Consider the following 27,854-nt stretch of genomic DNA (forward strand, 5'->3'; position numbering starts at 1 on the left):
CCTGTCGTAAATGTACATTCTTTCATTCGAATGTCACGTTTGGCAATAAAACTCTTGGGTGAAAGCCCTCTCTGCCTTTCTTATTGTTCCCTAAATAAAGCATCCTATCAAAATCCCTTTCCTTAAAAGTCAGGCTCAGATCCCAACACCTCCGTCTTTATACAATATTTCTCTTTTGCAAAGGGAACAGCCAAGGGAAGTGAAGGGTAAAAACCAAACAAAACAAACAAGCAAACAGACAAACAGGCAGCCTCTGAAGAACGGATACCCTGAGAGGCTGTCTCTGGGGAATTGCAAGTCTTAGTCCCTTTTGGAGGAAGTGAGGGCTGCGTATTTCTTAGAGAGATATTTCCCCCTTGACACAACAAGCTTTATAATGAATTAACTAGTTAAAAACTGTTTGGTTGGAGAAAAGGTCCCTGCATCTATTGGAGCGAGCAGAAGCATGCTGTGCCATCCCTTCGTCTGAGCCGGAAGCCTGCATCCCAGGGCAGATCCGTCCTGCAAGCTGCCCCTCAGGCTTCTCCCGGAGAAGCGGGCTCTGCCCTGCTGTTGTTCCCTCCCTCCCTCCTTCCCCGTGCTCCGCGTCCTGGGCAGCTCCCACCATCCAAATGGGAGCTGAGGTTGCAAGCCGACAGGGGATGCAAAGGGCGGGTGGTGCTGATGTCAGAGCCAGCAGACAGTTGTGATTGGATCTAATTAGACTTTGCAGCAGCAAATAGACAAGCTCCCTGCGTGATTGGCTTCAAAGTGGCTGGTGCCAAACAACTAGCAGAGGTGCCGAAGTAGAAGCCCTGCCTTTGGAGCCCAGATCAAGAGAGGCCGCCCGCCCGGAGGAGGAGAGCTGAGTGCCCAGACCACCAGGCGCACCTTTCCTTCGGCACATCAGTCCCTGGAGCGCGCTGGCCCTGGGGCTCGATCACAGGCTCTCAGCCCAGCTGGAAACAGTGACAGAGAACAATTAGAGAAGGAAGGAGGGGGAGCGCGTGAGCGCTCAGTCCTAAAAAGTGAACCGCTCCCTGATTTGCAGAAGCAGAAGCATTTAGCAGCAGCCACAGCAAGACCAGGAACAGTGAGGAACACTTAAACAGTGTTTAAGAAAGGATTCCTGCCCTGTTCTACCTGCCCAGGCGCAGCCATGGCTTCGGTCTTGGGGACCAGCAGAGGGTCCGGAGGGCTGAACAGTCAACTTAAATGCAAGTCCAAGAGGAGGAGGAGGAGGAGGTCGAAGAGGAAAGGTAAGGACCTGGCTTTCTGTTCCGACTCTCGGCTCTTCTCCGCGCTCCTCTGTCTGTGAGTTTGCCTGTTTTCAGCCGCTTCACTTTAGGTCTCTGGCGGGCTGTCAGCACAAAGCAGAGACGCGCTCGGGAGTTCGGATCCCTGTGTAAACGGCCAGGGGCTTTTGCGAGCCCAGAGGGCACAGTGGACAGGGCAGAAGGCTCAGCAGAGCCTTTGGCTCCGAGCAGCATTAGGAGGAGGAGAGGGGCAGGAGATAGGGGCTGTTCTTTTGGCTGGAGGTTGATTCCCTCCGGACTCCGCGGTGCTGGCTGCCGGCGCTGCCTCTGACCCTCTCCGAGGCAGCATTAGCAGCCAGTGCCAAAGGAAACACTCACTTAAGCCAGCACCCCTCAAAACGAGGAACAGACCTCGTGCCAGCTTTTCCATCCAAATTGTCTTGGAGGAGGGAGTGGGCAAACCCTGGTAGCCGCCTCCCCAAATTGCTGACAGTTTCCACTTAGTGTGGTACCCGTTGTTTTGTAAACACTGGGACCTAGAGACAACAGGCTTATCCTGGGGAAATAAGCAGAAATTAATCCATGAAAAGAGAAATAGGCACTACAGCTTGTTAGTGGTGAAAAACTGCAAACCCGAAAAGGAGAAAAGGCAGCCAGGTGACAGGTTGCTGCTGTCACGTTGTCGTGTTTGCGCCTGGTTACTGATGTTCTGAGATCAGCCGCCCTGAAGTTGGTGAGGTCCGTCAGTAGCCCAGGCTTCCACAGACGGGCTGATGGAGGATCAGCTGCTGCTCTAGCCTGAGAGGCGAGTCCTAAGATGCCATCACAGCCCGCGCCAGGTCCTTAGAAGGGAAAAGATTCTCCCAAAGCCGCCTGTTCTTTCCCAGAGGGGAGCTTGCATCGGCAGCTCCTTATTATGAGTCTGCAGGAGAAAGTTCAGTTCTTATCCTTATTTGAATTGCGTTGATTTTTTTTTTAAGGGAATATAGAGCCAAAAAGAACAGTTGAAAATGCATTCCTGAACTGGATCAGATGTTCCAGTTTTCCTAATGCAGGAGGCATTGTCAGATATGGTTGAGGTGGTAAATCTTCCCCGGGGATTTCCATCTTCGTAGTGGCCTAAAATAAGTTGCTGCCACCTCTTTTCCTGACTGCTCTCAAACAGTCGCCGAGTCCTTCACGGCTCCTTCCAATAACGGAAATTAGCCCAACAGTTTGAAGACATAAATGCCAATATCAAACAGTCATTAATTATGATGGCATGTCAGGACTGCAGGAGGCAAAGGTGGCCTGACAACTTCCTTGGAAGGTCTCAGAGCCTTTGGCTTCAGAACAAGGGTGATTCTGTAATTCTAGTTTAACCCTTGAGCTGCCAAAATGACCATCAGCTATTCACTTTGTTATCTGAAAATGTCATTTTGAAACAGATCTTCTAATGTCTTCCAAAAATAATGCTAACACAAAGTGATGATGATCTTGAAAAAAATCACGGAATTTGATAACAGGTATAACTTTTAAAAGAGAAAAAAGAAAATGTTATCTTGTATACTTCAAGTATTCATATTTCCCAAGATTTTTTGTTTATTCTATTGACATATTTAAAATTAAAGCGTATAGAATAATACTTCACAATAAAGCAATCCATAGAAATAAAATATAAGCTGATGGACATTGGTGGCTTTCTCCAAGTTCATTTTTGTACCTTTAAATGTTGGTCATGCTTAGAAGGCATTCGGTTTTGGAAATAAAAACAAGAAATCTGAAGGAAGACTTCATTTGCTACAAACTTAACTATAACAATTCAAAATAAAATTTTGTGTAAAATATTTCTATGCCTTGGTTATTCTGAATATACCAAGCCTCTAAATTTTCATGGCCAAGAACTGAATGGGGAAAGGACAGTCAGGACGCATGTACTAATTCCCATTACTCGTAGACTGATACGTGGGGGCAAAATGTCCCGTGGCATCTGCTGACAGCTCTCTTGGTAGGAGAGTCAAATCAAACTGCTCAATATTCACTTTTTAGGGAAAAGTTAACAATGTAAATGTAAGTGATCAAATTAAAAGAAAACATAGCACTTATGGGACACATTAAATGGTAATTTGCTTTTTCCTGGGAATAGATCAGTTTATATATAATTCCTAGTTATTACAGATTCTTGTTTTTCTCTTCTACGAGGACAATGGTCAGTTTAAATTATGTTCTAACATTCATGAATCATAACAACAGTAATTGGATGGAATAGCCTCGGCTTTTAAGCTTATCTAATATTAAAACTCTGTCTTGGTCACAATTTAAAATCCAGGTGTGTGTTGATGGTAGTTACGGAATTTTAGGAAGGCTGTATTGAGTACTAGCTGAAGCCACTGATTAGGAACACAAAGAAAGGGATCTTCTTATATGTGAATAAATAAATTAAATGTTAACCTTTTTTGCCAGTGATGTGTATTTTTCCACCTATTCCAATGAACGAGTCATTTTTGAAGACGCATAATCACTTCTAGCTCCCCAGTGCTATATGATGCTGTTAGCTGTCTATATGTATACTCTGAGAGTGGCTTTGGTATGAGTTTTTTATTACACTTTTTATTGTCAAAATAACCTATAGGCTCTGAGATAAAAACTCTGTAGCTACAGCTTAAATGTGGAATTGATGCGATACTTTCATTGTTAATAAATACGATCCGTAGCCTCGGAAACGAAATACTTTCTTGTACTAGGTATTTTTTGGTCTCCATACCACACAAGAAGTAGTTTATATCTTCAAAAATAAAAATAAAAGTAACTTAGTCCCAGCGTAGGACTTTCAGGTATTAACTATCTGGGACCTGTATTTCTCTCTCAGATAAACTTTAAAGAAGATACTCAGAGCAAACCTCTCTGCCCACCAATCCCTTTGGCTATTTTATCAGGACCTGGTCTGTACGTGTTTGCATTTTCTCTCTGTGTTATTTTTCAGTTGAGACTTTCTTAGAAATCATTTATGAATTTTATGTACAAATGAGAACTGTCAAAATTTGACTTTTGTATGTAAGAAAAATAGGCAGCTAAAAAAAACCTCTGAAAAGGACAGGGAAACCATCTCATTTTTACATGTGTGGTTAAGGAATGTTCACATTCCATGTAATGTGGGAGAGACACGGCGGTTTATTCCACTTCGGTCTCATTCGGAGACTTTCAGGAAATACCGGGGGCACTTGTAGTTCGTGGGGACTCCACTGCTACCCGCCCTGCTAAATGCCCACTCGGCCCCTTTCTCAGGGAGAATTCTGAGACTGCACTTTGTGTTATGGTGCTGGGCAGAATGATGCGATGTGATTACACACAACCACATTTGCGTTCTCTGGTTATATTAGAGTAATGTCTGCCTGTGTTAGGGAGGAACTGGATGTGGGACTGTTATAAAAGGTGTATATTTTAACCCAAAATAATGAAGGTAAAGGTTTAAGGTATTTAAAATTAGCATCAGCTCAACCAGGTAGAAGTAAGAGGCAATTTCATCAAAACAGCATAGTATATAAGATAAATCACTTAAAATTTTATCAATCTCTGAGCCACGGGATACCTTCAGAGTAATATGTCTGAGGAATTTCATGGATGTATTTTTAGTTATTAAAACCGTACATATAGCCTCTTCTGTATATTGGGTGTTCTTTTATTAGCATAGTTTTCCTAAAAGAAGCTGTACATTAGCATGAAGTGCATTCTGTAAATAAAACATTTTTAGTAATTGACCCATTAGTATGTTCAGTGTGTGAAATGACTGAAGTTTGTGGAAATTTTTTTAAAAAATTGCTCTTTTGATGCCAACATATTTGGAGATGGGTTGGGCACCGACATGGGCACGGCTGGTTGGGTGAGGTAAACGGGAGGACTGGGTTTTAGGTGAGGTGTGCCCGACGTGAAGCCAAGGAAGGGAAGGAACTTCCCAGAACTGTCTGAAACGCTGTAGAAACAATCATCTGTGAAGTCGGCTGAATTGAATTCGGGCATCAGCACAGGACCTTTCTTTTATTGAGGCATTTGACAGCAAAATAAATTAACGCTTGAAATGTAGATGTTGCTGCAGGATGATCAGTTACACGGAGTTTCAGAAAACTGAAGATGAGTCTTGGAAACAGCAACCCAGGTGTGGGTCTGTGAGAGTGGGCTGACGAGTCTCGGGAGGTAGGAGCTCGGCCAGTGGCTGAACGTTGTAAAATGCAAATAAAAAGTTGGCAAAAGGCATAGAACAAGTAGAGCAGATGGATGCCAGACGCAGGCTTGTTGTGAAACGGGATTCCATGAAAAATTAATGAAATAGAAAGATTGTGCTGAGAATGGAGGTGGAGAGGCCGCGGGGCTCTTCTTGCTTGCAGCCTCAGTAACACAGGACGGTGTCCGTGCTGGCTGGTTGGGGACAGGACTCCTGCACACAGCCCGCGTCCCCTCACCCGCTCACCTCGCGCTCTGATGGCTCTCGAGGAAGGGCTGAGTTTAGTATAAAATTGAATGGATTAAACCGTTCTTCATCATCTAATTGTGTAGGGAGTTTTTTTTTCCTTTCTCTTATTAAAATTTGTATTAGCACCTCTGGTTTCTAGTGACCCATGTAACAGCAGTAATTTGAGATTGCTTCGAGGACATTAGATATGATGAGTGAACTTGAATTTAGACTTAAAATACAACATTCATATATCCATATCTAAATGGTAGTGATTTGGTTATTGCAGAATTGTGGTCTCAGAACAGCCTTACGTGTGGAAATTCAGGATAAGAAAACCAGATTGTTCTTTTTTGAGGCATAGAAAAGATAACTCACGCTCTGAAAGCACTCCACGTCCAGTTTAAAAACCATGTATATACACACACACTTATGTTTGTTGTTATGTGTGTCTACATGTATACAAACGTACACAGTAAAGACAGTTGAAATGTGAGCAATTTTTACATCTGCCTGCTTCTTTTTTTAAAATGCTAGAAAGTGAATGTCAGTGTTTTTGTAATATGAACAGTTTTGAACAACTCGTAAAACCAAAAATAATTATGCTACTCTGCTTTTCATCATTTAAAAATATTATTTCTAAATGGAGGCTGTATTGGTAAATTGAACTCTTAATTCCTAGCAAATAAGATTTCTAAAAGGATAAATTTTCACATGGGAAGGATGATTTTAAAAGCACTTATTATAGCCATTTTGAAACTGAAAACAAAAAGGATGAATGGCAAGTGAGATATGAAAAGCATGGCTGTCCTTCACAAAATATTCAAACTACTGAACGTTAGCGCTGTCCATGTGGTTATGCAGCACAAGAAAAAGCAACACAGCAGGGCCCAGCCTGAAGAGCAGCAAAGATTCACAATTCGTGAGGTTAAGCACCTGTAAACAGTGTGAACCTAAATTAACCCCTATCTGTTCAAGTCAGTGTTTTTCCTCCACTGAAATGCAGAAATGCATGCTGTTAAATACTTGTATGCAAAGAGAATTGTTTATTCCTAGCTATTAATATATTGTAGTTCATTTAAGAATATACCACTGTCAACGAAAGGGACATCGGTTTCAAAAAGAGGGGAAAAGTCTAATTCTTGATCCACATGTGAGTCTGACATGGTCCTGTGAGCCTAGAAAACAGAAAGGGGACGGTACAGCTAGAAATTTACAAATGTAGACTCCTGTGCTTGTATATGGGACTAGCTTGGTTCCAAACATCCCTCTTTGGTGATTAAACTTTTGTTTACTCATTTATTTTATTGAAAAGGAACAGGGGACGGGGGCTACTGCATCTCATTTCTTGACTGACTTGGTTTAAGCAGCAGCATAGCAAATGTGGCTCTCAGAGCCCTGAGTCTCCATCTGCAAATTCATGAGTGAATCTGTCTTACCGAGAAACACGTCAAAAAATTAGCAACCTAGAAATGGATATGTTTGCTTTGTAAGAGATCAACAATTTTCCCCAAAATAAACTTGGCCACTTGCAAAGACAGAAGATTTTTTCTGAAGAACAATAAATATTTGAAAATAAAGAGTTAGTCTGAGAACCTGGGTCCTCTATATACTCTGTGAATATTTAGTCATCTTTTATTTTGGTTACAGGTATCGAGTATGACAGGCAGCCAAATAATTGCATTTTATTATTTTATTGATGGGGAATGAATAGAATTAGTATCTTGTTTCTGGTAAGATAATGGCTAGTAAAAGTCCTCTTTGTGTTATAAAATACACATGCATATGCTTGTGTGCATATATATAAATTCATTCTCATCTGTTTTAAATTATAAAAATTACCCATAGTTAATGTTAAAATTTTTTTAATCTCAAAAAATAGCAAAACGGTAATATAAATTTTATATTTATATTAAAGAGGGGATTTTATGCCTGGTTAAGAAATAGTGACCAATAAAAGGAGTATTTATATAAACAAAGAAAAGTGGCATTTAGGTTTAAGGAGGAAGAGACAGATAATATAAATGCTCAGGTGATTTTTAGATCTTAAGATCACTTCTTTTGCATCCCTAGGAGATGAAATTCGAAAAGCCTCTTTCTAACTGTGTCCGCTGAAAGTCAGGGAGTGAAGGTGGCTTCGTGTTGCTGCTTCGGTGCTGGGAGGGCGGTCGGAGGGGCCGTGTTTGTGTAACTAACTGCTGATTCAGTTACAACAGGAATATTCACAGTGGCTGAAATCTCAAGCAGGAAAGGTCCAGCTCTGTGTCCACACCTAGTGTGGTCAAAATCTGCCAGGGTTAGGGAGAACATCCAGAAGGGTAGACGAGAGACGGCATAGGACAGTTGTTATTTCCAGTGTGAGTACCTGTTCACTTCAGCTGAAAGCTGGTCACATTTATTCCCCGGATGTGTTTATGACAGTGCCCACTGAGAACTTATTTACCAAAGAGATCAAGGCTTCTTTCTATCACTGGTGTTTCACCATTTGGATAATAAATGAAATAAATATTGCTCAGAATATATTAGCAAACCCTCTTTTCTGGAGTATCTACTCTGCAGAAGTGGATCCTGCACCTAAATGATGGCTCAACACTTTCAGGAGATGTGCACATAATAGAAAGTGTTCCTTTAAACACCTCAGCCGGGTTGTGCTTTGGAGAATTTTATAGGTTTAATTAATCTTTGCTGCTTCATTTATTTGAGATGAAATCTCTGATTCTTCTTTCCCACTGTCGATAGACGGAAGATCTGCCTCATCATTTTGTAATGTCTTACATGATTTCTCAAATATGTCTCCTCAAATGTGGTATTAAAATAGGATGGAGGGGGCCTCCGGTCTCTGAAACGAGCCTATCACTAGTTGAAAATGTTAACCCCAGTCAAATCCCTTCTATGGTGAAAAATAAACCAACAGTGGGGTGGTACTGCTTCCAGGAAGCAGGACTTGGGCATCATAATAAACTAGTTCAGAGCATCCACCTAGGGCACCAATAATTGATTAAAAACCAATTTTATCAGTCCAAGCCTATCGGAAGTACACAGATTTCCTCTCTTTAAAACTAATGCAGTATTTCTTAAAAGTTTAATTGCTTTCGGAAAAGTGCAATTTAATAAACATGACAGAAATGTCAGCAAAATCGATTTTGACCTCCCTTGCACACCAAGTCTGGCTGGGTTCACTCATCCTTGTCTGTAACAGATGCTCTACTCGCCTGTGGCTTGTGGCTGTGGAAATAGACGTGTCCTTAAAGGAAACATGTGCCTTCTTTTTATCAGACCTGCTCGGTCTGATTTTGCCCGAGTGCCAAACTGTGAAATATGCACGAGCTCAGACACTATCTGACATGTACAATTAAAAAAAAAAGATTTCCATAAATTTGGGTGATGAGCAGAAGAATATTAAAAATAATCCCTTTTATATCCCATAGGTGGATAAAAACATGGATGGCCTGCTTGAACCCCAGACATAAAGACATTTTATTTGTGCTTCAGCTCTAAATAGTAACGCTGTAGATGAAAGTTGTTAAACAACTATTCTGACTCTAACAGAATTCTAACAGAAAGCGACTTTTTAATTCAAAACATATGGTTCAAGGAGAAATTTTTAAAATTCAAATGAGTCCATGCTGCTAATTTTCCTTCTAAAGAAGAAATAAATTTCAAATAAAAATCATTGCCACATCCCTAGGAAAAATATTAGGATAAACAGTAGCTTTTAAAAACTCCAAGACAATAGAATGTGGACTACATTAACCTTGACAGCCCTTGAAAGACACTGAGCAGAGAGCGAATCCCGGCCCCCTGCAGGAGGCCCCGAGGGGCAGTGAGCCGGCAGCCCTGGTCCTCACACCAGCCCAGTCAGGAGCTGCAAGTGGGTGTCCACTCAGCATTCAGTGGAATATTTACTTTTTAAGCATTTAGGATGATAAGGTTATTCATTTGAGATCTAACAAATTTGAGTTCATATAGTTTTATGTAATCACCTGGATGTTTTTAATCCAATTATTTTAGGGAAATTAAATTATAATTTGGACTTTGTATGTAGATAATGAACAGAATTCAAGTCATTAAAAATTGCACTTGTGTGTTTTTTGTAGATTCTTAATATGTGCACACAACGTATGAAGAGGACAAACTCATGATTTAAAACACATACAGGCATTTACTGAAACAATGAACATGCAAATATTAGAAGACTAACTCTGGAACAGCGGAAGTCCATGTATACTCATCTTTAAAAAATCTTGGCTAAACTTCTGAGAACACAAACTCCTTGAGAGAGAGTGGAAAATGGTCTTGGTTGAGGCCTGTGTTCTATAGTGTTGAGGAGAACATTCGTTGTTATTTGTAAAAGTTCCAAAACATCGTTTTCTAAATTTTCCCTTTGTGCATATTTTACACAAAGAAGTGAAATAAATCTTTTTGTCTTTGCCACTAACAAAAAATAATCTATCCTCTTACATCATAAAACAAGAGGGAAACAAAGCCACAGTGGTAGGAAGGGATTTTAATAGAGGGAGAGGGAAAGGGAGAGACAGAGACACAGAGAGACAGAGAGAGAGAGAACAATGAGGGAGGGGAGAACAACTGATGTCTCTTCTTCCTCTGCTCTGAGTTCATCTTCCTACATTTTATTTTCTGTATCTTCCAAAACCGAAAGGGCTCTGATTTAAAGTATGGGACATGTTATCCGACTCTGCTTTACCTCCAATTTTGCCTTAAACATCATATGTGTATTCAGACAAGGGCTGCGTGTGATGTGTGTATGCACCATGTGTTCATTTGCAGATATATCTCCTCGAGTGCCTACTAAGAGTGGGCAAGAAGTGAGGAACTAAAAGGACACAAGAAAAAAAGATTGACATGGTCCTTCTTCCTGAGGTTACATTGTATAAGGGGATATGGTCGTACAAATGGAAAATTGAAACAGGGAACGAAAATCACCTACCGTGACCACAACACAGTGTTAGACTCTAGGGAAATTTTTTTAAAATACAAAATATTATCATGGTTTTCACAAAATTGGATTTCTATTGTATTTATTTTATTATTTCAGGTGAAACTCCTGTATAAAAACTAAATCATTAAAATGTAAACTTCTCTAGGTTTGAACATTTTGTTCCCTCTATAGTGTCAAAACATAATAACTACTCAATTAAAACCCACTGAGAAAACTGATTTTGTTTTTGACATAAGTATTGCTTTAAGGAATAATCAGAACCACATAGTGGAAGGGAACATTTCCTGAGGAGACTGTACAGATGGTGGGGGCTCTAGCAGTTCACACAGGGAACAGCATGGGGATTGTGTACGGGGATGATGACAACTGGGGAGGAACATGCTTCTTCAGTTCTTGTTCTCTAGAATTATCTGCAGGTTTGAATGGCCACGGTTGCTTCTGTCTGTGCTGTGACTTCACAAAGGTGGGGGCCAGATGAGCTCTTTTTGTTCCCAGAAATTAGCATGGCGGCTCTCTCATTGCACACCATCAATAAATGGTTGTTGTAGAATTAATGATCAGATTCAGATTGCAAATGTACAAAGGACACTGTCTGATTTATTTTTAAGTCATTGCTATGTAAATTTGAATGTATTCATTCAACAAACACTTAGGGAACACCTTTATGTGTCAGCCACGGTGCTAAATGGCAGGGATTAAGCAGTAACAAAAGCCGTGGAAAATGCTCTAACGGAGCCAGAAAGCAAATCTCAATATGGCTCTGGCTCCTCTGTAATCCACGCTGAAGAGATATTTTACAAAACCCTGCTTTCTGAAAGCTCGAGAGGCAGACTTCTACTGTGCGCCAGACCAGCGGCACCAATGATTGGCACGCTCTAGGGTCCTTGTGTGGACGGGATGAGATGAAACCCTCAGACCCAAACAAATTCCAATGATGCTTCTCCATGAGCAGCCCTTGGGAGCCTGGGGCCCCTCACCTTGACCCTGACAAATTCTTCTCAGGCTCTCACTTGTGCCTCCAGCTTGAGCACAGAGGCACACCTCCTCCTGCCTCATGGGGACACATCTGCTCTTGAATCTCCCACACGTGTAACCGGTGCTGGACTCCTTCTTCTAGAAAGGTCCAAATGCTGCCCAAGAACTCAGCTACCATCTTGCTTCTTGGTTCACAAAGATTCAACTCTGTCCTCATTGCCGAGGGCAAGCATTGTGTGTGTCTGTGTAATACAGAAGTCTAGTGCCAAGCCAAAGAAAGCAACTGAAACACAGCATCTAACTCATGATGTAGCTTGGCATTCTCTGTGACCAAGGGCGGCATCTCTTTGCCTGGATGTCGTGATGAGTAGGACTTAGAGCTCCTCCAAATCGTCATCTGAGGTGTTCCCACCGCCATGTCCAGTCAACATGGTGGATGCAGGACACAATGAGAAAAAGATGAGTCACTGAATTTGTCCCTTGTTCCTACATAGAAAACATGTTTCTCAGTCTATCTTATCTCTTACTTATTAGGTAACTTTGCAGTGATCTGTCTCTCTGTCTGTTTGTCTCTCTGTCTCCATCTCTCTGTCTCTATCTCATATACATTAACTCAGCAGGAGACATGTGTAGAACCCACACCCAAAGTGCAGCACTAAATGATAAAGTTCTTTAATAAGGCACACGACTTTCTTGGTCTGCTCACTTGGCGATAACAATGCTGCTGGCTGTAGTCATAAGGTCTAGATACTTATCTATAATGGTTCTTAGGAACGTTTACAAACTTGATCATCAGGAAAACAATAAAATACGAGTTGATGAAGTTGAAACCACACAATGGATTGAATGTCATGTACCATTTGTGTATATTTATATGTAAGAAATTACAAATTCTACGCAGCAGAAATCTGACATTAGCATCCATACTTCTTCAGGCTTTATCCCTAATCCAGTGTGGTTAAGGAAGGTCTCTGCTCTTGACTCGTTTGGACTTTTCTTCTTTCGGTGTTCAGGCTGAGCTGATCTTTAAAGTGTCTCCCAAGATGGCCATGACCCACGTCTGTCCACTCTGAATGGTACTTCTTTATGGCGGAGTTCTTGTGTTACTGATATCAAAACCACCTCTGTGTCTGAAACATTCACTTTCACACATGAAGGCAGAAACATTGTCTGCTGTTCGTAAAGCAAGTCTCCTTCCTCTGGAGTTCTCTCTTGATGCCACCCCGGGATTGCCATCTTTCATTCCCTGGTCCCTGGATGTGTCCTGGGCAACTCAGAAGCAACGCTCTGTGACTTGACTTATCCTGCTGTGGTTTTGCCAGAAGGAATGACCTTCTGGTCTGTGTTCACGTCAAAAACAAGCCCTGCACGCTTGAGGGAGAAAAAATAAATAGGAACTTTCTGTGTAACACTACCCATGTGATCTCACTGGTCACCTGGGCCTGGGATGGGGGATGTTGAGTTGATTCACATCACAGGCAAAGCACATAAACTAAAAATTCTTGGGATTGGATGTAACTATTTTGCAGAATGTTAGCCTTGCCCAAAAGGTTAACAGACAGGAGGGAGGACAAATCCTGACAGATTCATTTAGTTGAGTCTCTGCTTTAGTATTTTCAACAAGATTCTCTTGATCAGTCAAGTGTAAATCAGCAGTGATGAGGCCGTTCAAACAACAGCCCATTTGGCCCACAGACAAGAAGAACTAAAAATTGGTCACTCATATTTATTGATCGCTTACACCATTCTACTCTGGAAATTCCTCTCTGCTGCACCATTTCTTTATCTACAAAATAGGAACAATATTTGAATTGTAAGATTATGTAACAGTGTTTGAATTATAAGATTTCACACACATTTCGTGTATGTAAATATATATATATATTCATACAGTGAATAGCAAAATGTCTGTCATGTTTAGCTGCCCTATAAATGAACTTTAAGATAAAATTTAGAATAAGTGGGGTTTTTTGTACTTATTGGTCTAAGTTAACTGTACAAAAGTCTGGATAGACAGTGTATTAATTTCCTAGAGCTGCCATAACAAATTACCACATTCTAGGGGCTTAAACAGCAGACATTTATTGTCTCATGGTTCTGGGGGATGGAAGTCAGAGATCCAGGTGTGGGCAGGGCTGGTTTCTCCTGAGGCCTCTCTCCTTGAAGTGTAGACAGCTGTCTCCTCCCTGTGTCCTCACATGGTTGTCCCTCTGTGTGTGTCTGTGTCTTGATCTCCATCTTATAAGGAACCAGTCCTATTGGATTAGGCCCACCCTAGTGACCTCAGTTTACCATAACCACCTCTTTAAAGTCCCTTCTTCAAATACAGTCACATTCTGAGGTCCTGGGGACTGGGGCTTCAACATATGGATTTGAGAAACACAACTCAACCATAACAGACAGAGAGGCTCACCATTAGAGACCTTTCCTGAAAGCAAAGTGTGCTGTTAGGTCCTCCGTGCCCTCTTTCCAGAAGCTCCATCTCTACCTCAGTAAGAGCCAGAAAAGTCGTAAGGTCTATTTTCATCACCATGATTTATCTAGTTGATGAAAAATACTTGTAGAATTGGGCTAACATCAGATTTGATTAAATAATGTCCAGAATGTTTTTTTTTTTTATTTTGTCTTGAGTGTTGCCACCTGATGTGATGCTGTGAACCTACATGAATTTTATTTTATTCTGCCTTTTGTTTCCTCCTTTCTTGCCCCTCTGAAGATCCCCATTTCTAGTGAAAAGTAGTGTGAACTGTCATGATTCTAAGAAGGGTTACCTTCCGTAGTGTACAGTCATGTGCCACATGATGACGGTTCAATCAATGATGAACCACATATACAACAGTGGTCCCATAATATTAGTACCACACAGCCCAGGTGTGTAGTAGGCTATAGCATCTAGGTTTGTGTAAGTACACCCTGTGATGTTCACACAATGACGAAATCACCTAACAACACATTTCTCAGAACATATCCCCGTCGTTAAGCAGTGCATGACTGTAAATGGTGAGAGGATCCTTTTCCACCCCCCACTGATCACTCTTTTTCCAATTTGAATAGAACTAGTAGTATACCTTTCTCACTGAGAGGTAGAAAGGATCCCAGGAGATCACTAACTCAACATGATTTCTGTTGTTTTTGGATAAAGGCAGTGACACCCAGACAGATGAGTGGCTACTTCAGAAAGCTAGATGGTGAAAGAGCCTGAATTATAATCCAGATCCCTTGGTCTTCAATCAGATGCTCTAGGTGAAAAGGAGCCATAGCCCTGGTGCGGAAGTGAACACGTTGGTACAGAAGGGCGGTCGTTCGAGTGCAGGCACCTGGAAGGAGGAGAATTTCAGGGTGATGGCTCACAGAACGCAAGAGTAGGTGTTCTTGGGGCAGTGTGGGGTTCACTGCTACTGGGAAGATGCCAGTAGAAACATCTCAGAAGCAATGTCACCATCACCATAGACTAAGCTATGACATGGCACCGTGATACAGAAGCGCTCGAAGGAAGGTTCTGTACTTCCCATTTTCAGGAATATGCTGAATTGCATGAAACCAAGCTCATAACATCTTAATATATGTGTGTGTGTGTGTGCCTGTGTATATGTGTGTGTATGTATTTGTGTATATGTAAATACACATATTTATATACACCTCCCACTGTGCTTTCATTTGCATAAGTAGCATCAGTAACACAATTTTCTGATTTGAAGGATAAAGAAAACCTTAGTGATTGTTTAACAAACTCAGACATTCATCTTCATTTTTCAGATATCTATATAGTATGTATGTGTGTTGAGCTCCAAAATAAATATTAATTATTGTTCAAGGTAAAAATATTTAAGGAATACAATGAATTAAAATTAGGAGTGAGAAATTTTAAATTCTATTTCTCAAAAAACAAATAGAAGAAAAGGAAGCCAGTGTGCTACACGTACACACACCTACTTACACAACACCACACACACAAAGATAAGTCTAGATGAGCACGTTGTTTGTTGTGATATTCAAATTAGTTAATATTTTGCAATGAAAATAAAGCATATTATTCATTCAGTAAAACCCTGGGACTAAATGTGAATACTGCAAAATGTTCTCATCAGATTTAAATCCTCTTTTTGGGTTATTGTGCATCTGGACTTAAAATGAAAATATTCTGCATTACCTTGTGTGTGTGTTTGTGTACAGGATTTCTTCATCCACTTCCATGCATAAAGGGTAAGTTTAATGTTCCAATTTCCTAGATTAAACCAGCTCAGATTCTATGCTGGCAAAACAAAGTCAAAATCAAATTGAAGCCACAGGTAAATATACAGGTTCTGTTTTAAAGTCACTGAGTAAATGGATAAAAAGTGGATTACAGAAAACAATTTGGGCAGAGAATAGTCAAACAGGCCATCTGAGCTCGCCCTTGGTGACTGATCCTGGAAGGGTCAACTTTAAACCAAGCAGTTCCATAGCTGAGACCCTCATAAGAAGCACGCTGGGCTCCACCCCATAACACAGGGATGCGAACATTAAGGAGAATATATGCAAGTTGACTAGAATTGCTGTTCCCATCTGTTCAGAATCTCATTTATAAAATCATTTTACATAAACACTCACAGGTAGAGTTGCTGGGTTTTTTAAATTCCTCTGTAAACAAATCACCAATCTGGGTGACATTTTATCCAAAACGGGCCAGTGAATTTTGATCCCTTAGGTCCAGAAATGAGATTTTTAAAGTTTATTTTTAATACTTGTTCTTCCTGAATCCTTTTAGATCAACATTAACATTTATTTGGTCTTAAAACACACAGAAACCTTTCCCCTCCTGCAATGTTTTGGTTCATTTCCTTCTCTTTGTTGCCTTATTTTTTTAAGTGACCTTCACTCTTTACACAAGTTGAATCATGATGAGTCGGTTACTGTCCTGGTCAGTCTTGATGCTGGTCCCTCCACACAGAAGATGGCAAACATCTCGGGGTTTAAATTTAGGTTTTTCATTAGTCTCCTACTTTTTGTTCAAATGAGTACTGACATTTCTTTCAGTTATGATGATTGTATTCCTTATAGTTTCACAGTGGTATTATATTTTTGGAATCATTTTCATGCAAGCAATGGGAAGATCAACTGGATAATGTTCAATGTAGAGTCATTTCAGGAAAAATAACGGATGCCTTAAACTTTCTGATAACCTTCCAGATAGAAGCTTCCATACTGAGCAAGTGCTGCCAAGATACCAGGCACATGAAAGTTAAAAAAGAACAATAAATACGCTGTTCATTTACTTGTCTTTTATACTATTTCCTCTTTCTTTTCATTGGTATATTAGTTGCTGTCCCAAAATGTGCTTTAAGGGGACTGTTGAGGCTTCAAGAATTGTTTCTTAAGGAGGGTGATCCTGTGTCCCGTTGGGGCCAGTGCACACCTGTACTGTGGGACTGGTTAGAAATAATGCCCGTTTCACTCTCGTCAGCATCCCCATTAGTCATGCAGTCACGTACCCCATAACTCATGAAACAACACCAACTATTACCATTATTCCATGAAATACTCAAAGACGCCCTCAAGACAGCCTTCCCTCCTTCCCTCCTCTGTTACATTTTTCTAAGCCCTATCACCCATACATTTGTGGGGTTGGTGTTTCTGCTGTATATCTGTCTACTTCTCATTGAAATACAATATGGCATTTAATTTTGTTTGTTTTTCACATCCCACCCGAAATCAACTTGAAGCCACCCTTAGTCTGCATACATATTGGGAGAGACTGGGACCATTTCTAAAGCAGGATCTCACACGGGACATGAAAGCAGAGGGCCAATGCAGTGACCAAGGGCTGCTGGTGGAGAAGCCCAGCAGTTGGGGCACGGACCTGTGGCCTCGGTGGTCAGCAGTCCCCCTGCAGGATGCTCAGCTGCCCCTTGTCATTCCCCTTGGTGACCTGACACAGAGGGCTCCAGTGGCCAGACATCAACCCCCACCACATGTCCACACTGATGCTTCTGCCCCCAAATCACTGAGAAACAAGGCCAATCTGTGGCTACAAATGAGCAGAGCTCAGAGATTTTCCAAAACAAATGAACACAAACCACACAACCAAACCCGGGTGGAGGCACAGGAAATGTGCTTTGTAAAACCTGTGTAGTGCGGCCCCGTTTCCCATCCCATAAGCAGATGGAAAGGACATGAACAGAATAACATGCACACGTTTGACAAAACACACTCATCAGGGGGTCTTAGGAGCGTGGTCAATCCCGCATGTCCAGTGTGTTTTAAAAGGCTTGGGCATGTCTTGTTGTCATCCAAGGCAAACAGGAACTTTAGGGTAGCATTTTATTACAACATTCTCTGCAGCCAATCCTCGATATCCATAAGAGGTATATACTCAGAGGTCTGTGAATCCCAAATCTGCCAACTGTTATAGTGAGTCATTTCTCTTATAGAATGAAGTCAAGTAAAATTTCCAGACAGAGTTTCACGCAACATGCAAGGTGCATTTTTTAAAAGTTTGGGATATTTTGGTTTATATAAATTTAACAAGTTGTTTTACTACATGACTTCTCAGAGCTAGTCCATATTGCTACTATCCAAGGAGAAGCATTCAGGATTTTCCAAACTTGTTTCCACCTTAAACATTTTGGGGGTGATACATTAATTTCTCACTTAACATTAGCATTCAGTGGGATAAAGATTAGGAAATGCACAAATAATTGAGTATCACTGAACATGTTCACTGGCTCCTTCACAGCAGAATCTGCTCCTAAGTAATCTGTGTTATGATTTTTAATCTATCTAAAACTTCTATTTTCTTCCTAAGAGACTTTTTAGATCCATTAACATCTTCTCTATTACTGTCACCAGCCATATTGGAGGACTGTCGATCAGATCAGGGTTATTTTCTATGGTTTGTTCAGAATCTAAGTCACTGTCCCAACGGCAAGCCACATCACCCGGAGGTGTGCTCGGCGTCCCTGGAACGTGACACGGCTCCCAGAGCGGTGGATCCGGAGGGGCTTCTGCAGAGCACAACCCACAGCTGACACTCTTCAGTGGCCACGTCATTGTCCAGGAAGGTGTCCACGGCTTGGTCCAGCATCAGGAGGAGAGGGGAGAGCAGCGGTAATGGAAGCATCTGGCCTCATTCTCCAGACACCCTTGGAACCTTCCCAAACACCTCCTCATCTCCTCAGCTGCCCCTGGCTCTGTCCCCTCTGTTCTATGCCCTTTTTGCTTACAACTAATAGGTTTAGTTTTAACTGCTTATAATAAGAACTAGCATATATTTTTCTTTTCAGGATCTTTTTAAAATAATAGAACAAGGCAAAAATTGGACAGAGATTATTGAGAAGTGGAGGTTGAGTTGGTCGTCCTCCAGCTTAGTTATTTCACTCCTGTCGAGCATCCTTTAGGAGACTATTCAATTTTGGCAAATGATACCTGCACATTACTACATTTCCTCGATCTTTGGGGTCAATTTTCATTCACAATTTAAAAAGAATTACATTATTACATTTAATGTGAAGTAACCTTGAACACTTCTCAATCAGTTAATCAAAATCTATTATTCATACAGTAAAAGAGATACTAAAAATGCATTAGTGGCTTTTATTTTATTCTTAAACCCTAATTACTTCCAAAAAGAATATTATATGATTACCATAAAAGACATAGATACAGTGAACCTCTGCAAATGAAAATACACTTACAAACTGAATGGAAAAATCTTGGGAGATAGTATAACTACTGCAACTGAACATTAAAGTGCTGAGTTTCCTGGTAGCCAAGGCAAAAGGGGAAACAAAGAGTTAGAGACTTTTTGTGTTCAGTAAAAGCAATCAAAAAGATGTCAAACCACAGGAAGAAAAAGTTAGGTTATTTAACTCAGGAAAATATGAGAGCAGATGCAATTAATTGGATACTATGGTTGTAAAAGAACCTCATTAAGGTTTCAATGAAGGATCTGGTTTTTAAGTAGTTGATTCGGATGGACTGTCCAAGCAAAGCCAGCTCTAAAATGTGCATCCGGGTGGCTGAAGGAGTTCACGAGCTTTACGGGGTCACTTCCTATAGTTCAGGCTGGCATCGTTGTGTCAGGACCATAAATGCAGATATGAGACTTCCAATGGCAGGGGGGTATATATCCAATAAAATAAAAGCCAACTCAAGTTATTTAAAAACAAAATGTAAAAAGTAGGTTAAGATCCAGACCTACTTTTTACTGTTGAAGGCTGAATTTGGGGGATACTGTTTCCATATTCTGAATGCACACCCAGATTCTGAAAGATATTAAATAGTTGTTGACGGAGGCTAAACATGTGCCCAGTAAGCCAGCACAGACCAGTGAATTTAAGGCTCCTGCGCAGATTAGAAATGTTTGTTAGGTGAATTATTTTAGCTTTGGTTTTTAATAAATAAAACAAAGATCAGCAATTAACCTTAAAATAATTGTGCCTAAATTGTCTTTGCTCCTCATGCCGGCTTCTAGATATCTTTTTGTGGTGTGTTCCTATCCTGTGTCCCCAAAATTAGCTTATCTATTTCTTTATGGAAACAAGTAAATATCATATATTGATAGCTGGTTGAAAGTGACAAAGAGCGTGACTTTTCTCTCTTCTTGTTCCCCTGAGATCTGGGGCATAGAACCTCACCTACAGCTGGTGCTCAATGAATGCTGGTCCAACAGACTTCTGCGCGTCAGACACTTAAGTTGGCCCACAGTCTCTTCACATAGCACCTCATCTGAAATGTTTAACTCACATTTCTTTTTGGCCAAACAAAGGAGCATGTTTGGCCTTCAGAATGCTCTTTAAAACCCACTAGAAACCATCCGAGAAAACCTTGTAGCCCAGTCCCACTGTGAATATTCACACAGATGCAGGATCTGCATTTCTGTGTCTGTATTTATCGTAGTGTCTAAGCATCCTGTTCCTTCACCAAGTTTCGCGTTCTGCTCCCCGCTGATCAGATTGTAAAATCCTGAGAGCAACATGGCCTGACCTAATTCTCTTTCCTAATTTTCGCCGTAGTCAGGACAGTTCTGTAGGTAAGGTGAGGGCTGGCGAGGGACACTGAATATCTCATAGGACTCTGTGCCATTCAGTTTAAAGCTTCTCTGAAACAGATCAGCCAATGGTGACTCTGTACCCTCCATTGTCACACCAAGTCACCTGCCAACCTCTCCAGGTGTGTTCTCCAGGTGCCCAGCGTCTTCAGTCTGAGTCCTCGTGGCCCAGACCCTGACTCTCACCTGTCTCCTTCCAGCCAGACTTTTTCTCCAACTGGTCACTTTAAAAATCTGATGTCACCCACTTGACACTGGAAATGATTTGACAAACTCTTTCACTGGGAAGTATAAACGAATGATGAAAAACACGTTGTCACAAATAAGGGGCCTGCATATTAGCAGGAAAAGCAGTTTTTGCCCAATGCAATTACAGTCATGTGGTTTAGTTGTCAAAAGCAAGACTGAGAGATGTTTCTGGAAAGGGTGAAGCAGAGACCCCCAGGGCCCCAAAGTCCCATCCCAGAGGCAGCCTCCAGCTGTGCCTACAGGACCCCACGGCGCTGCCCTCCAAGGCTGTTCCATGCCTGTGTCCTCATGCATGGCATAGGCAAAGAAAGAAGAAAAAGGAATAAATATTATAACACTCCTGGTAATTTCTTACTTTGTATAAAACAGAGCACATCAAACGTAATTTTTGCCTCCATAAGAGCTGTGTGAATTCTTTCCAAAATATTAATTTTTACAAGATGAAAAATGGATGTATTTCTGCTTTTAAAATGGCCAGTTTGTAAAAAGCAACAGTTCTGAGCACCTATCATGTGTTGGGTGCTGTGCAAACATTCAGTTATAAGTAAGACAATAGTCCTTGTCACTTAGGGCTCTGTCCTGGAGAAGCTCGGTGCGTGAATTTGAAACGTCTGTTTTAGATACAGCTTGTAACACTGTTCTGTGAGTTTTCTTAATGGATCTTAGACATACATAAATTGGAAATTTATTTTCAATGGGTGTATTTTGAGCAAAAATAAACAAACAAAATAATGGGCAGTTTGAGAATCCTGGAAACCCAAAACTAAATATCAGTCTAACATCAAACGGATAAAGCACCGTTTTTAAAACTCAGAGAATGTATCTGAGTTTTAATTTCTTATCAAGATGCTTTTCATGGCATGAAAGCATGGTCCAGAGACGTATCAAGCTCTAGGTGGCGTTAAGAAGTCTACCACCATCTGGAAAAACCTGGAAGTGTCAGAGCCTTCACTCTTCCTATTCCTTACAAAGGAGGAAGCTGCACATGTAAAGCTACAATAGATGCACAGAGAGGACGCACATTCATCAGCTATTTCCATGAGGAAGGGACAGCACTCATCAGTTTCAAGAGCCCCGGTAATGGTCATGGCCCCATTTATTGGAATCTGTAAGACGAGACAAAAGCGAGTTAGCGGAAAATCAAGGAACTTACCTGAGATCACACAGCTGGTAAATTAGCTCTATACGTCTCCAAATCTCTGATCGTTGTCACCCTTTCTTCTCTGCTAAGTGTGGAGAGCCCCTTGGTAAAAACTCCCATGAGAATGCGTTCTCCACCAAAGAGCAAAGTAATGAAACCCGTGTCTTACCAGAGTGCAGAGGGTTCTCACCAGCTTTTTTGTTGTTGTTGTTGTTGAGGAAGACTGTCCCTGAGCTAACATCTGTGCCAATCTTTCTCTATTTTGTATGTGGGTCTCTGCCACAGCATGGCTTGATGAGTGGTGTGTAGGTCTGCACCTGGGAACTGAATCGGTGAGCCCTGGGCTGCCAAAGTGGAGTGCACAAACTTAACCCCTACGCCACGGGGCTGGTACCCTGTCACCAGCTGTTTTGATGCTCCCTGATCCACACTGGTTATCCAAGGATATAAGTCCTCTCAGGTTCTTAGAGGTGGGACCCCACACCAGCTCCCTGAGCATCTCAGGGAGGCAGGTCCACCCGGGTGTTGAGCTTGTCTCCTTTCTGATATGATACATCGAGGTCATCCTCAGCTTCTAGTGTTGAAAGTGGTGCAGCCAGCTCCCTCAGAAAGAAAGGGAAGCAGGGACAATGGGATCCAGTCCCCCGCTCTAAGACAGGAGCCTGCTGGTGTCCAGAAGGCTCTGAGTGGTGGGTAAGGTGCCCCGGCCTGTTTCAGGGGCCTGGAGATCCCCGGACTGGCCAGGCCACAGGTGACTGCACTGCCCCACGGCCACTGGCTGAACGCCCTCTGAGAGTTTGCAAGAACTGACTTCCACGCAGTGATGGCCACTGCAGGGGACACAAATGACATTCCAAACCTGGGTGCCTTGGTTTTGTTGTATTTGACTCTGCGACTTCTCTGGGCAATCCTTGGAAGCATCTCAGGAGTGGGTTGAAAGCTCCCCTCTTCTCCATGGGGTCTGAACAGATGGAGGAATAGGATAAGGAGCAAAGCAGAAGTCCCGACATGGTCTTTACGGCCAAGAAAGACAAAGCTGGAGAAAGGAGCACAGTGTGACACCAGAGCAGCCACCAATAGACCTAGGGGTGCGACAGGTGGGTGCCCAGGACAGGTGACCTGTGTCCTCCGTGGGCTTCTGTCCATGGAAGGGTGGCCGATGATCACATCAGCCCTCTCAAATTTACCAGTTAGGGAAGTCTCCCCACTTCCTCATGGGAGGGAACTGGGAAGAAGGGGTCTCTCCAACACCCACATAAAGGTTAAATTCTCCAGGTACCATCTCATTCTTACTGAGCCTACCTATCCTCTAGATGTGTTTATGTGATCAATGTTACATCAAAAGACTCATAATTTATTATTCTTCTAAATAGTAACTGTTTAGGAGAAAAAGTGTCTAATTCAGTGCAACAGGATACTATCAAGGACTCAGGCATAGGATTTATTATTAAGATTCAGAGATGATGAGGAAAAATACAGATATATTAGAAATTAAATGTACTCTCCTGGTCTGAGCATAAAGGACAATAAATATTGTTGGCATGGGACAAATTAATTACTCGTATAAATCACTGGTGACGAGGACGTTGACTGTCCTAGAAGATCTCGGTCCTGCTTCACTTTCTGATGGACTATAAACCTTCCCAGACTCGGGGTGTGGAGGTTCAGGACGTGTTGTCCTCCACCGAGCACCTCGGAGGGAAGGTGATTAACACTTGGAGGGGCCGCGCTCCCCGGAGAGCTGCACGTAAAATGACCAGGGAAGGAGAAGGCAGCGCCTCTTCAAATTAGCATAATTAGTAATTATCGCTTAATAGCCCCACTTGGCTTTGGAGACTTGGCACTTGAAATTCTGCTTAAAGTTCAGTGAGGAAAAACAAATTTCACGCTGAAATGTCTCAATAACACAGCTGAGCTGCCGAGGTAATCGTCTGCTTGAGGTGCAGGGCAGAAGATGAACATACGGACGCCCCCAGTCCTCCCCTGGAAGGACCAGGTATGCGATCATACAGATTTTGACAGAAAACACCACAGAGTATGTGGCATCACTGGAATGCTCCCTCGTCTCTTTCTGTCTTTGAAGATACTTTCAGGATTTTCCTCCCCGGGGAGCCCGTGTCACCAGTGAGGTATTGAGAGTCGTGCCATCTGATGAAACATAACACAGCTTCTGTTAGATCAAGTCTGTCCAAAATAAAGACAGTATGAAAAAGAACAAAAAAAAACCAAGAAGAAAGAAAACAAACAAACAGCATCAATGTCACAGCAGCCAAAAAATCTTGTTCACGGCTTCCTATTTGTTTATTGGAATTCAAATCCAAATAAGATTCATAAACAGCAAAGGGGTAATAAGCTTGAAGGTAGAATCTATGGCAAGGAGACAGATGGAATTCTTTGTATGTTTTATGAAGCTATGTTTGGCAGCACATAGAGAAGGCGTATTTACAATTGTACGGGGCTAAACAGCATCTTTCTTTAGTCTGGCGGGGAACTCTGTGCAACTTGTCAAAGCAATCTTTTGTTATTAATTAGCTGCATTTGGTTTGTCAGTTGTAAAAATTTGTAGAAACTCTAAACTATCACCTATGAGATTGATCAACAAGCCACTGGATGGTGGGTTCAAATAGGAACCTGAGCAGGTCTCAGTCTGCAGCTGTGGTTCGGACTGTTATTCAGTACAGAGGCCAGAAATGCCCAGGGGATGGTCACTCTAGTTTAGAGATCAGTGATATCAAGAGGTTGAGGGTGAAAATGTTCATCAGGATCTGAAAGTACTTTTCCTTATTCCTCGATGTTTAAATCTTCTACTTGATACTCTCTTCTTTCCCTCACCTCAATTCTCTCCTCCATCTACCGACACACGCCCCCCATACTCCTTTCCAGGAGACACTCCCTGGTCCCGTGCCCAGATTAGCCCACAGTGTTGGGTGTTCACTGATGCGGCTCCCGGGCTGAGGGCTTGATTGTACAAGTGACTCTAGAAAGAAGGAATACTTCGTGATCAGTTACTGAGTGCCATATGCTTTCAGGCACACCATCTGATAACTCAAGGAGGTAGATGTTACTATTTCTGTTTTGCAGGAAAGGAAAATCAGGTCCTAAAATGATATAGAATGTGGCAAAAAGAGGACTTGAACCTACACTTTTCTCATGACTCCAGACTGCCTCTCAAAGCTCATGCCTTCTTCTTGAAATATCCAGCAACTTTTTAGCAGCTCTATTCTTTGAGGAACCTCCATACTGTTTTCCATAGTGGCTGCACCATTTACATTCCCATGAACAGTGCACAAGCTTTCTCTTTTCTCCACATCGTCTCCAACACTTGTTATTTTTTGGTTTTTATTTGGAAGTAGCCATTCTAACAGGTGTGAGGTGGTATCTCATCGTGGTTTTGATTTGCATTTCCCTGATGATTAGTGATGTTGAGCACCTGTGCATGTACCTGTTGACCCTCTGTATGTCCTCTCTGGAGAAGCGTGTGTTCAAATCCTTGGCACATTTTTTTTAATCAGGTTATTTGTTTTTTGCTGTTGAATTTTAGGGGAGTGCCTTATGTATTTTGGAAATTAATCTCTTCTCAGATATATGACTTGCAAATATTTTCTCCCATTCAGTATGTTGTCTTTTCGTTTTGTTGGTGGTTTCCTTTGCTGTGCAGAGCTTTTTAGTTTGATGTAGTCCCACTTGCTGATTTTTACTTTTGTAGCCTGCGCTTTTGTTGTAATTAAGAACCCAACTTCACTCTTTTTCACGTGGATATCTAGTTTTCCTGACACCACTTGTTGAAGACTGTCCTTTACCCATTGTGTATTCTTGGCACCGTTGTCAAAGACCAGTTGACTGTGTATGCATGGGTTTATTCATGGGCTCTCTATTCTGTCCCATTGGTCTATGTCTGTCTTTATGCCAGTACTATACAGTTTTGACTACTGTAGCTTTGAAATATGTTTTGAAATATGGAAATATGATGCCTCTAGCTTTGTTCATTTTTATCAAAACTGATTTGACTCTTTGAGGTCTTTTGTGGTTCCACATCAATTTTAGGATTGTTTTGTCTATTTCTGTAAAAAATGCTATTGAGATTTTGATGGAGATTGCAGTGAATCTGTATATTTCTTTAGGTAGTACGGACATTTTAAAAATATTAAGTCTTCCAGTCCATGAACATGGGATGTCTTTCGTTTATTTATATCTCCTTTAATTTCTTTCATCAATGTTTTATAGTTTTCAATACAGGTCTTTCATCTCCTTGGTTAAGTTTATTTCTAAATATTTTATTCTTTTTGATGTTATAGTAAATGGGACTGTTTTTTTAATTTCCTTCTCAGATTGGTTGGTGTTTGTGTATAGAAACTCAAGTGATTTTTGTATGTTGATTTGTATCCTGCAACTTTACTACATTGGTTAATTATGTCCAACGATTTTTTTGTGTGTGGAGTCTTTAGAGTTTTCTAAATACAGGGTTGTATCATCTGCAAATATAAATCATTTTACTTCTTATTTTCTGATTTAGATTCTTTTTATTTCTTTTTCTTGCCTAATTGCTCTGGCTAGGACTTCCAGTACCATGTTGAAGTGCTGAGAGTGGGCATCCTTGCCTTGTTCCTGATCTTAGAGGAAAAGCTTTCAATTTTTCACTAGTAAGTTTGTTGGCAATCTCACTTCTGAATATTTATCCAAAAGAAATGAAATCAGGATCTCAAATAGCTATCTGCACTTCCACGCCCATTGCAGCATTGCTCACAATAACCAAATATAGAAATGACCCATATCTTGGAATGGGTTGGCGTATTATTCAGCCTTAGAAAAAGAGAAACCTGCCATTTTTGACAACATGGATGAACCTGGAGGACATTATGCTAAGTGAAATCATCCAGTCACAGAAGGACAAATACTGCATGACTCCACTTGTATGCGGTATCTGAAATAGTCAAGCTCAGAGAAGCAGAGATTACAATAATGTTTGCCATGGGCTGGGGTGTGTGCAAAATGGGAGATGTTGTTCAATGGGTATAAGGTTTCAGTTATGCAAGATGAGTAAATTCTAGAGCTTTTCTGTGCAACAAGATAGAGCCTATGGTTAACAATATGGTTTTGCGCACTTAAAAACTTGTTAGGAGGGTAGATCTCATGCTAATTGTTCTTGTCACACACACACACATAAAGCAAAATAAAATGAAAAAACAATGGGACACAGGACACTTGGGGAGATGTTGGGCATGTCTATTACCTGATGGTGGTGATGCTGTCACAGGGTTTGCACATGTTCAAAGTCACCAAATTGTACATAATAAGGATGTGCGGTTCTGTGTATATCAATTACAGCTCAATAAAGCTGTAAAAAACCATGTCAGAAGCTCAGGGAGAAGTAGAATTGCACAGTACTTACATGTTCTCAGTCACCATCTTAAATAAAGGGGTCTTTATCCTCAATGTTTGTCAGCACAGTGCCTCTCTGCAGGGTCTGAGCAGGGAAGATGTAGACATGTTCAGACTTTCCATATAGAGCTAACGTTCATATGTTCAAGGCTGATTTGTATCACTACTTACTCCTCAAATGAACACATTTTTTCATCATCTTGAGGGACGAATGGTGCCTTCCACACCAAGGCGTGGTTTGGCCCTGTGCTTTGGGAAAATTGCAAATCAGTGGTTGGCTTTGGGAGTCCAGGTTCCCTTTTCTTTACTCCTTTAACTGTCTCACTTCACCTCTAACACAAAGGATGTTCCCTGAGTTTCTGTTATCTTCCACTTTGTACAAGGCACTGGATGCTGGGAAGTTCTGTTAGAATCTCTGCCGTGGAGAAACAGAAATCCCCAGGGGCCCAAGGGAGCCCTGC

The 27,854-nt window shown here is 41.4% G+C and overlaps 1 protein-coding gene across 1 annotated transcript in view; it reads left to right on the top strand.

Moving 5' to 3' along the window:
- Positions 1–868: 868 nt before the first annotated feature.
- ADARB2 (adenosine deaminase RNA specific B2 (inactive)) overlaps positions 869–27,854 on the top strand; it is a 452,750-nt gene continuing 425,764 nt past the window's right edge. The window contains exon 1 of the mRNA XM_087420916.1: positions 869–1,238. Coding sequence (XP_087277042.1) covers positions 1,139–1,238 — 100 coding nt within the window. The 5' untranslated portion in view covers positions 869–1,138. The remainder of the gene's footprint in view (positions 1,239–27,854) is intronic.

The sequence above is a fragment of the Ceratotherium simum genome, chromosome 32, assembly GCF_057802395.1.
Source record: "Ceratotherium simum simum isolate JZ-2026a chromosome 32, ASM5780239v1, whole genome shotgun sequence".
Classification (NCBI taxonomy): Eukaryota; Metazoa; Chordata; class Mammalia; order Perissodactyla; family Rhinocerotidae; genus Ceratotherium; species Ceratotherium simum.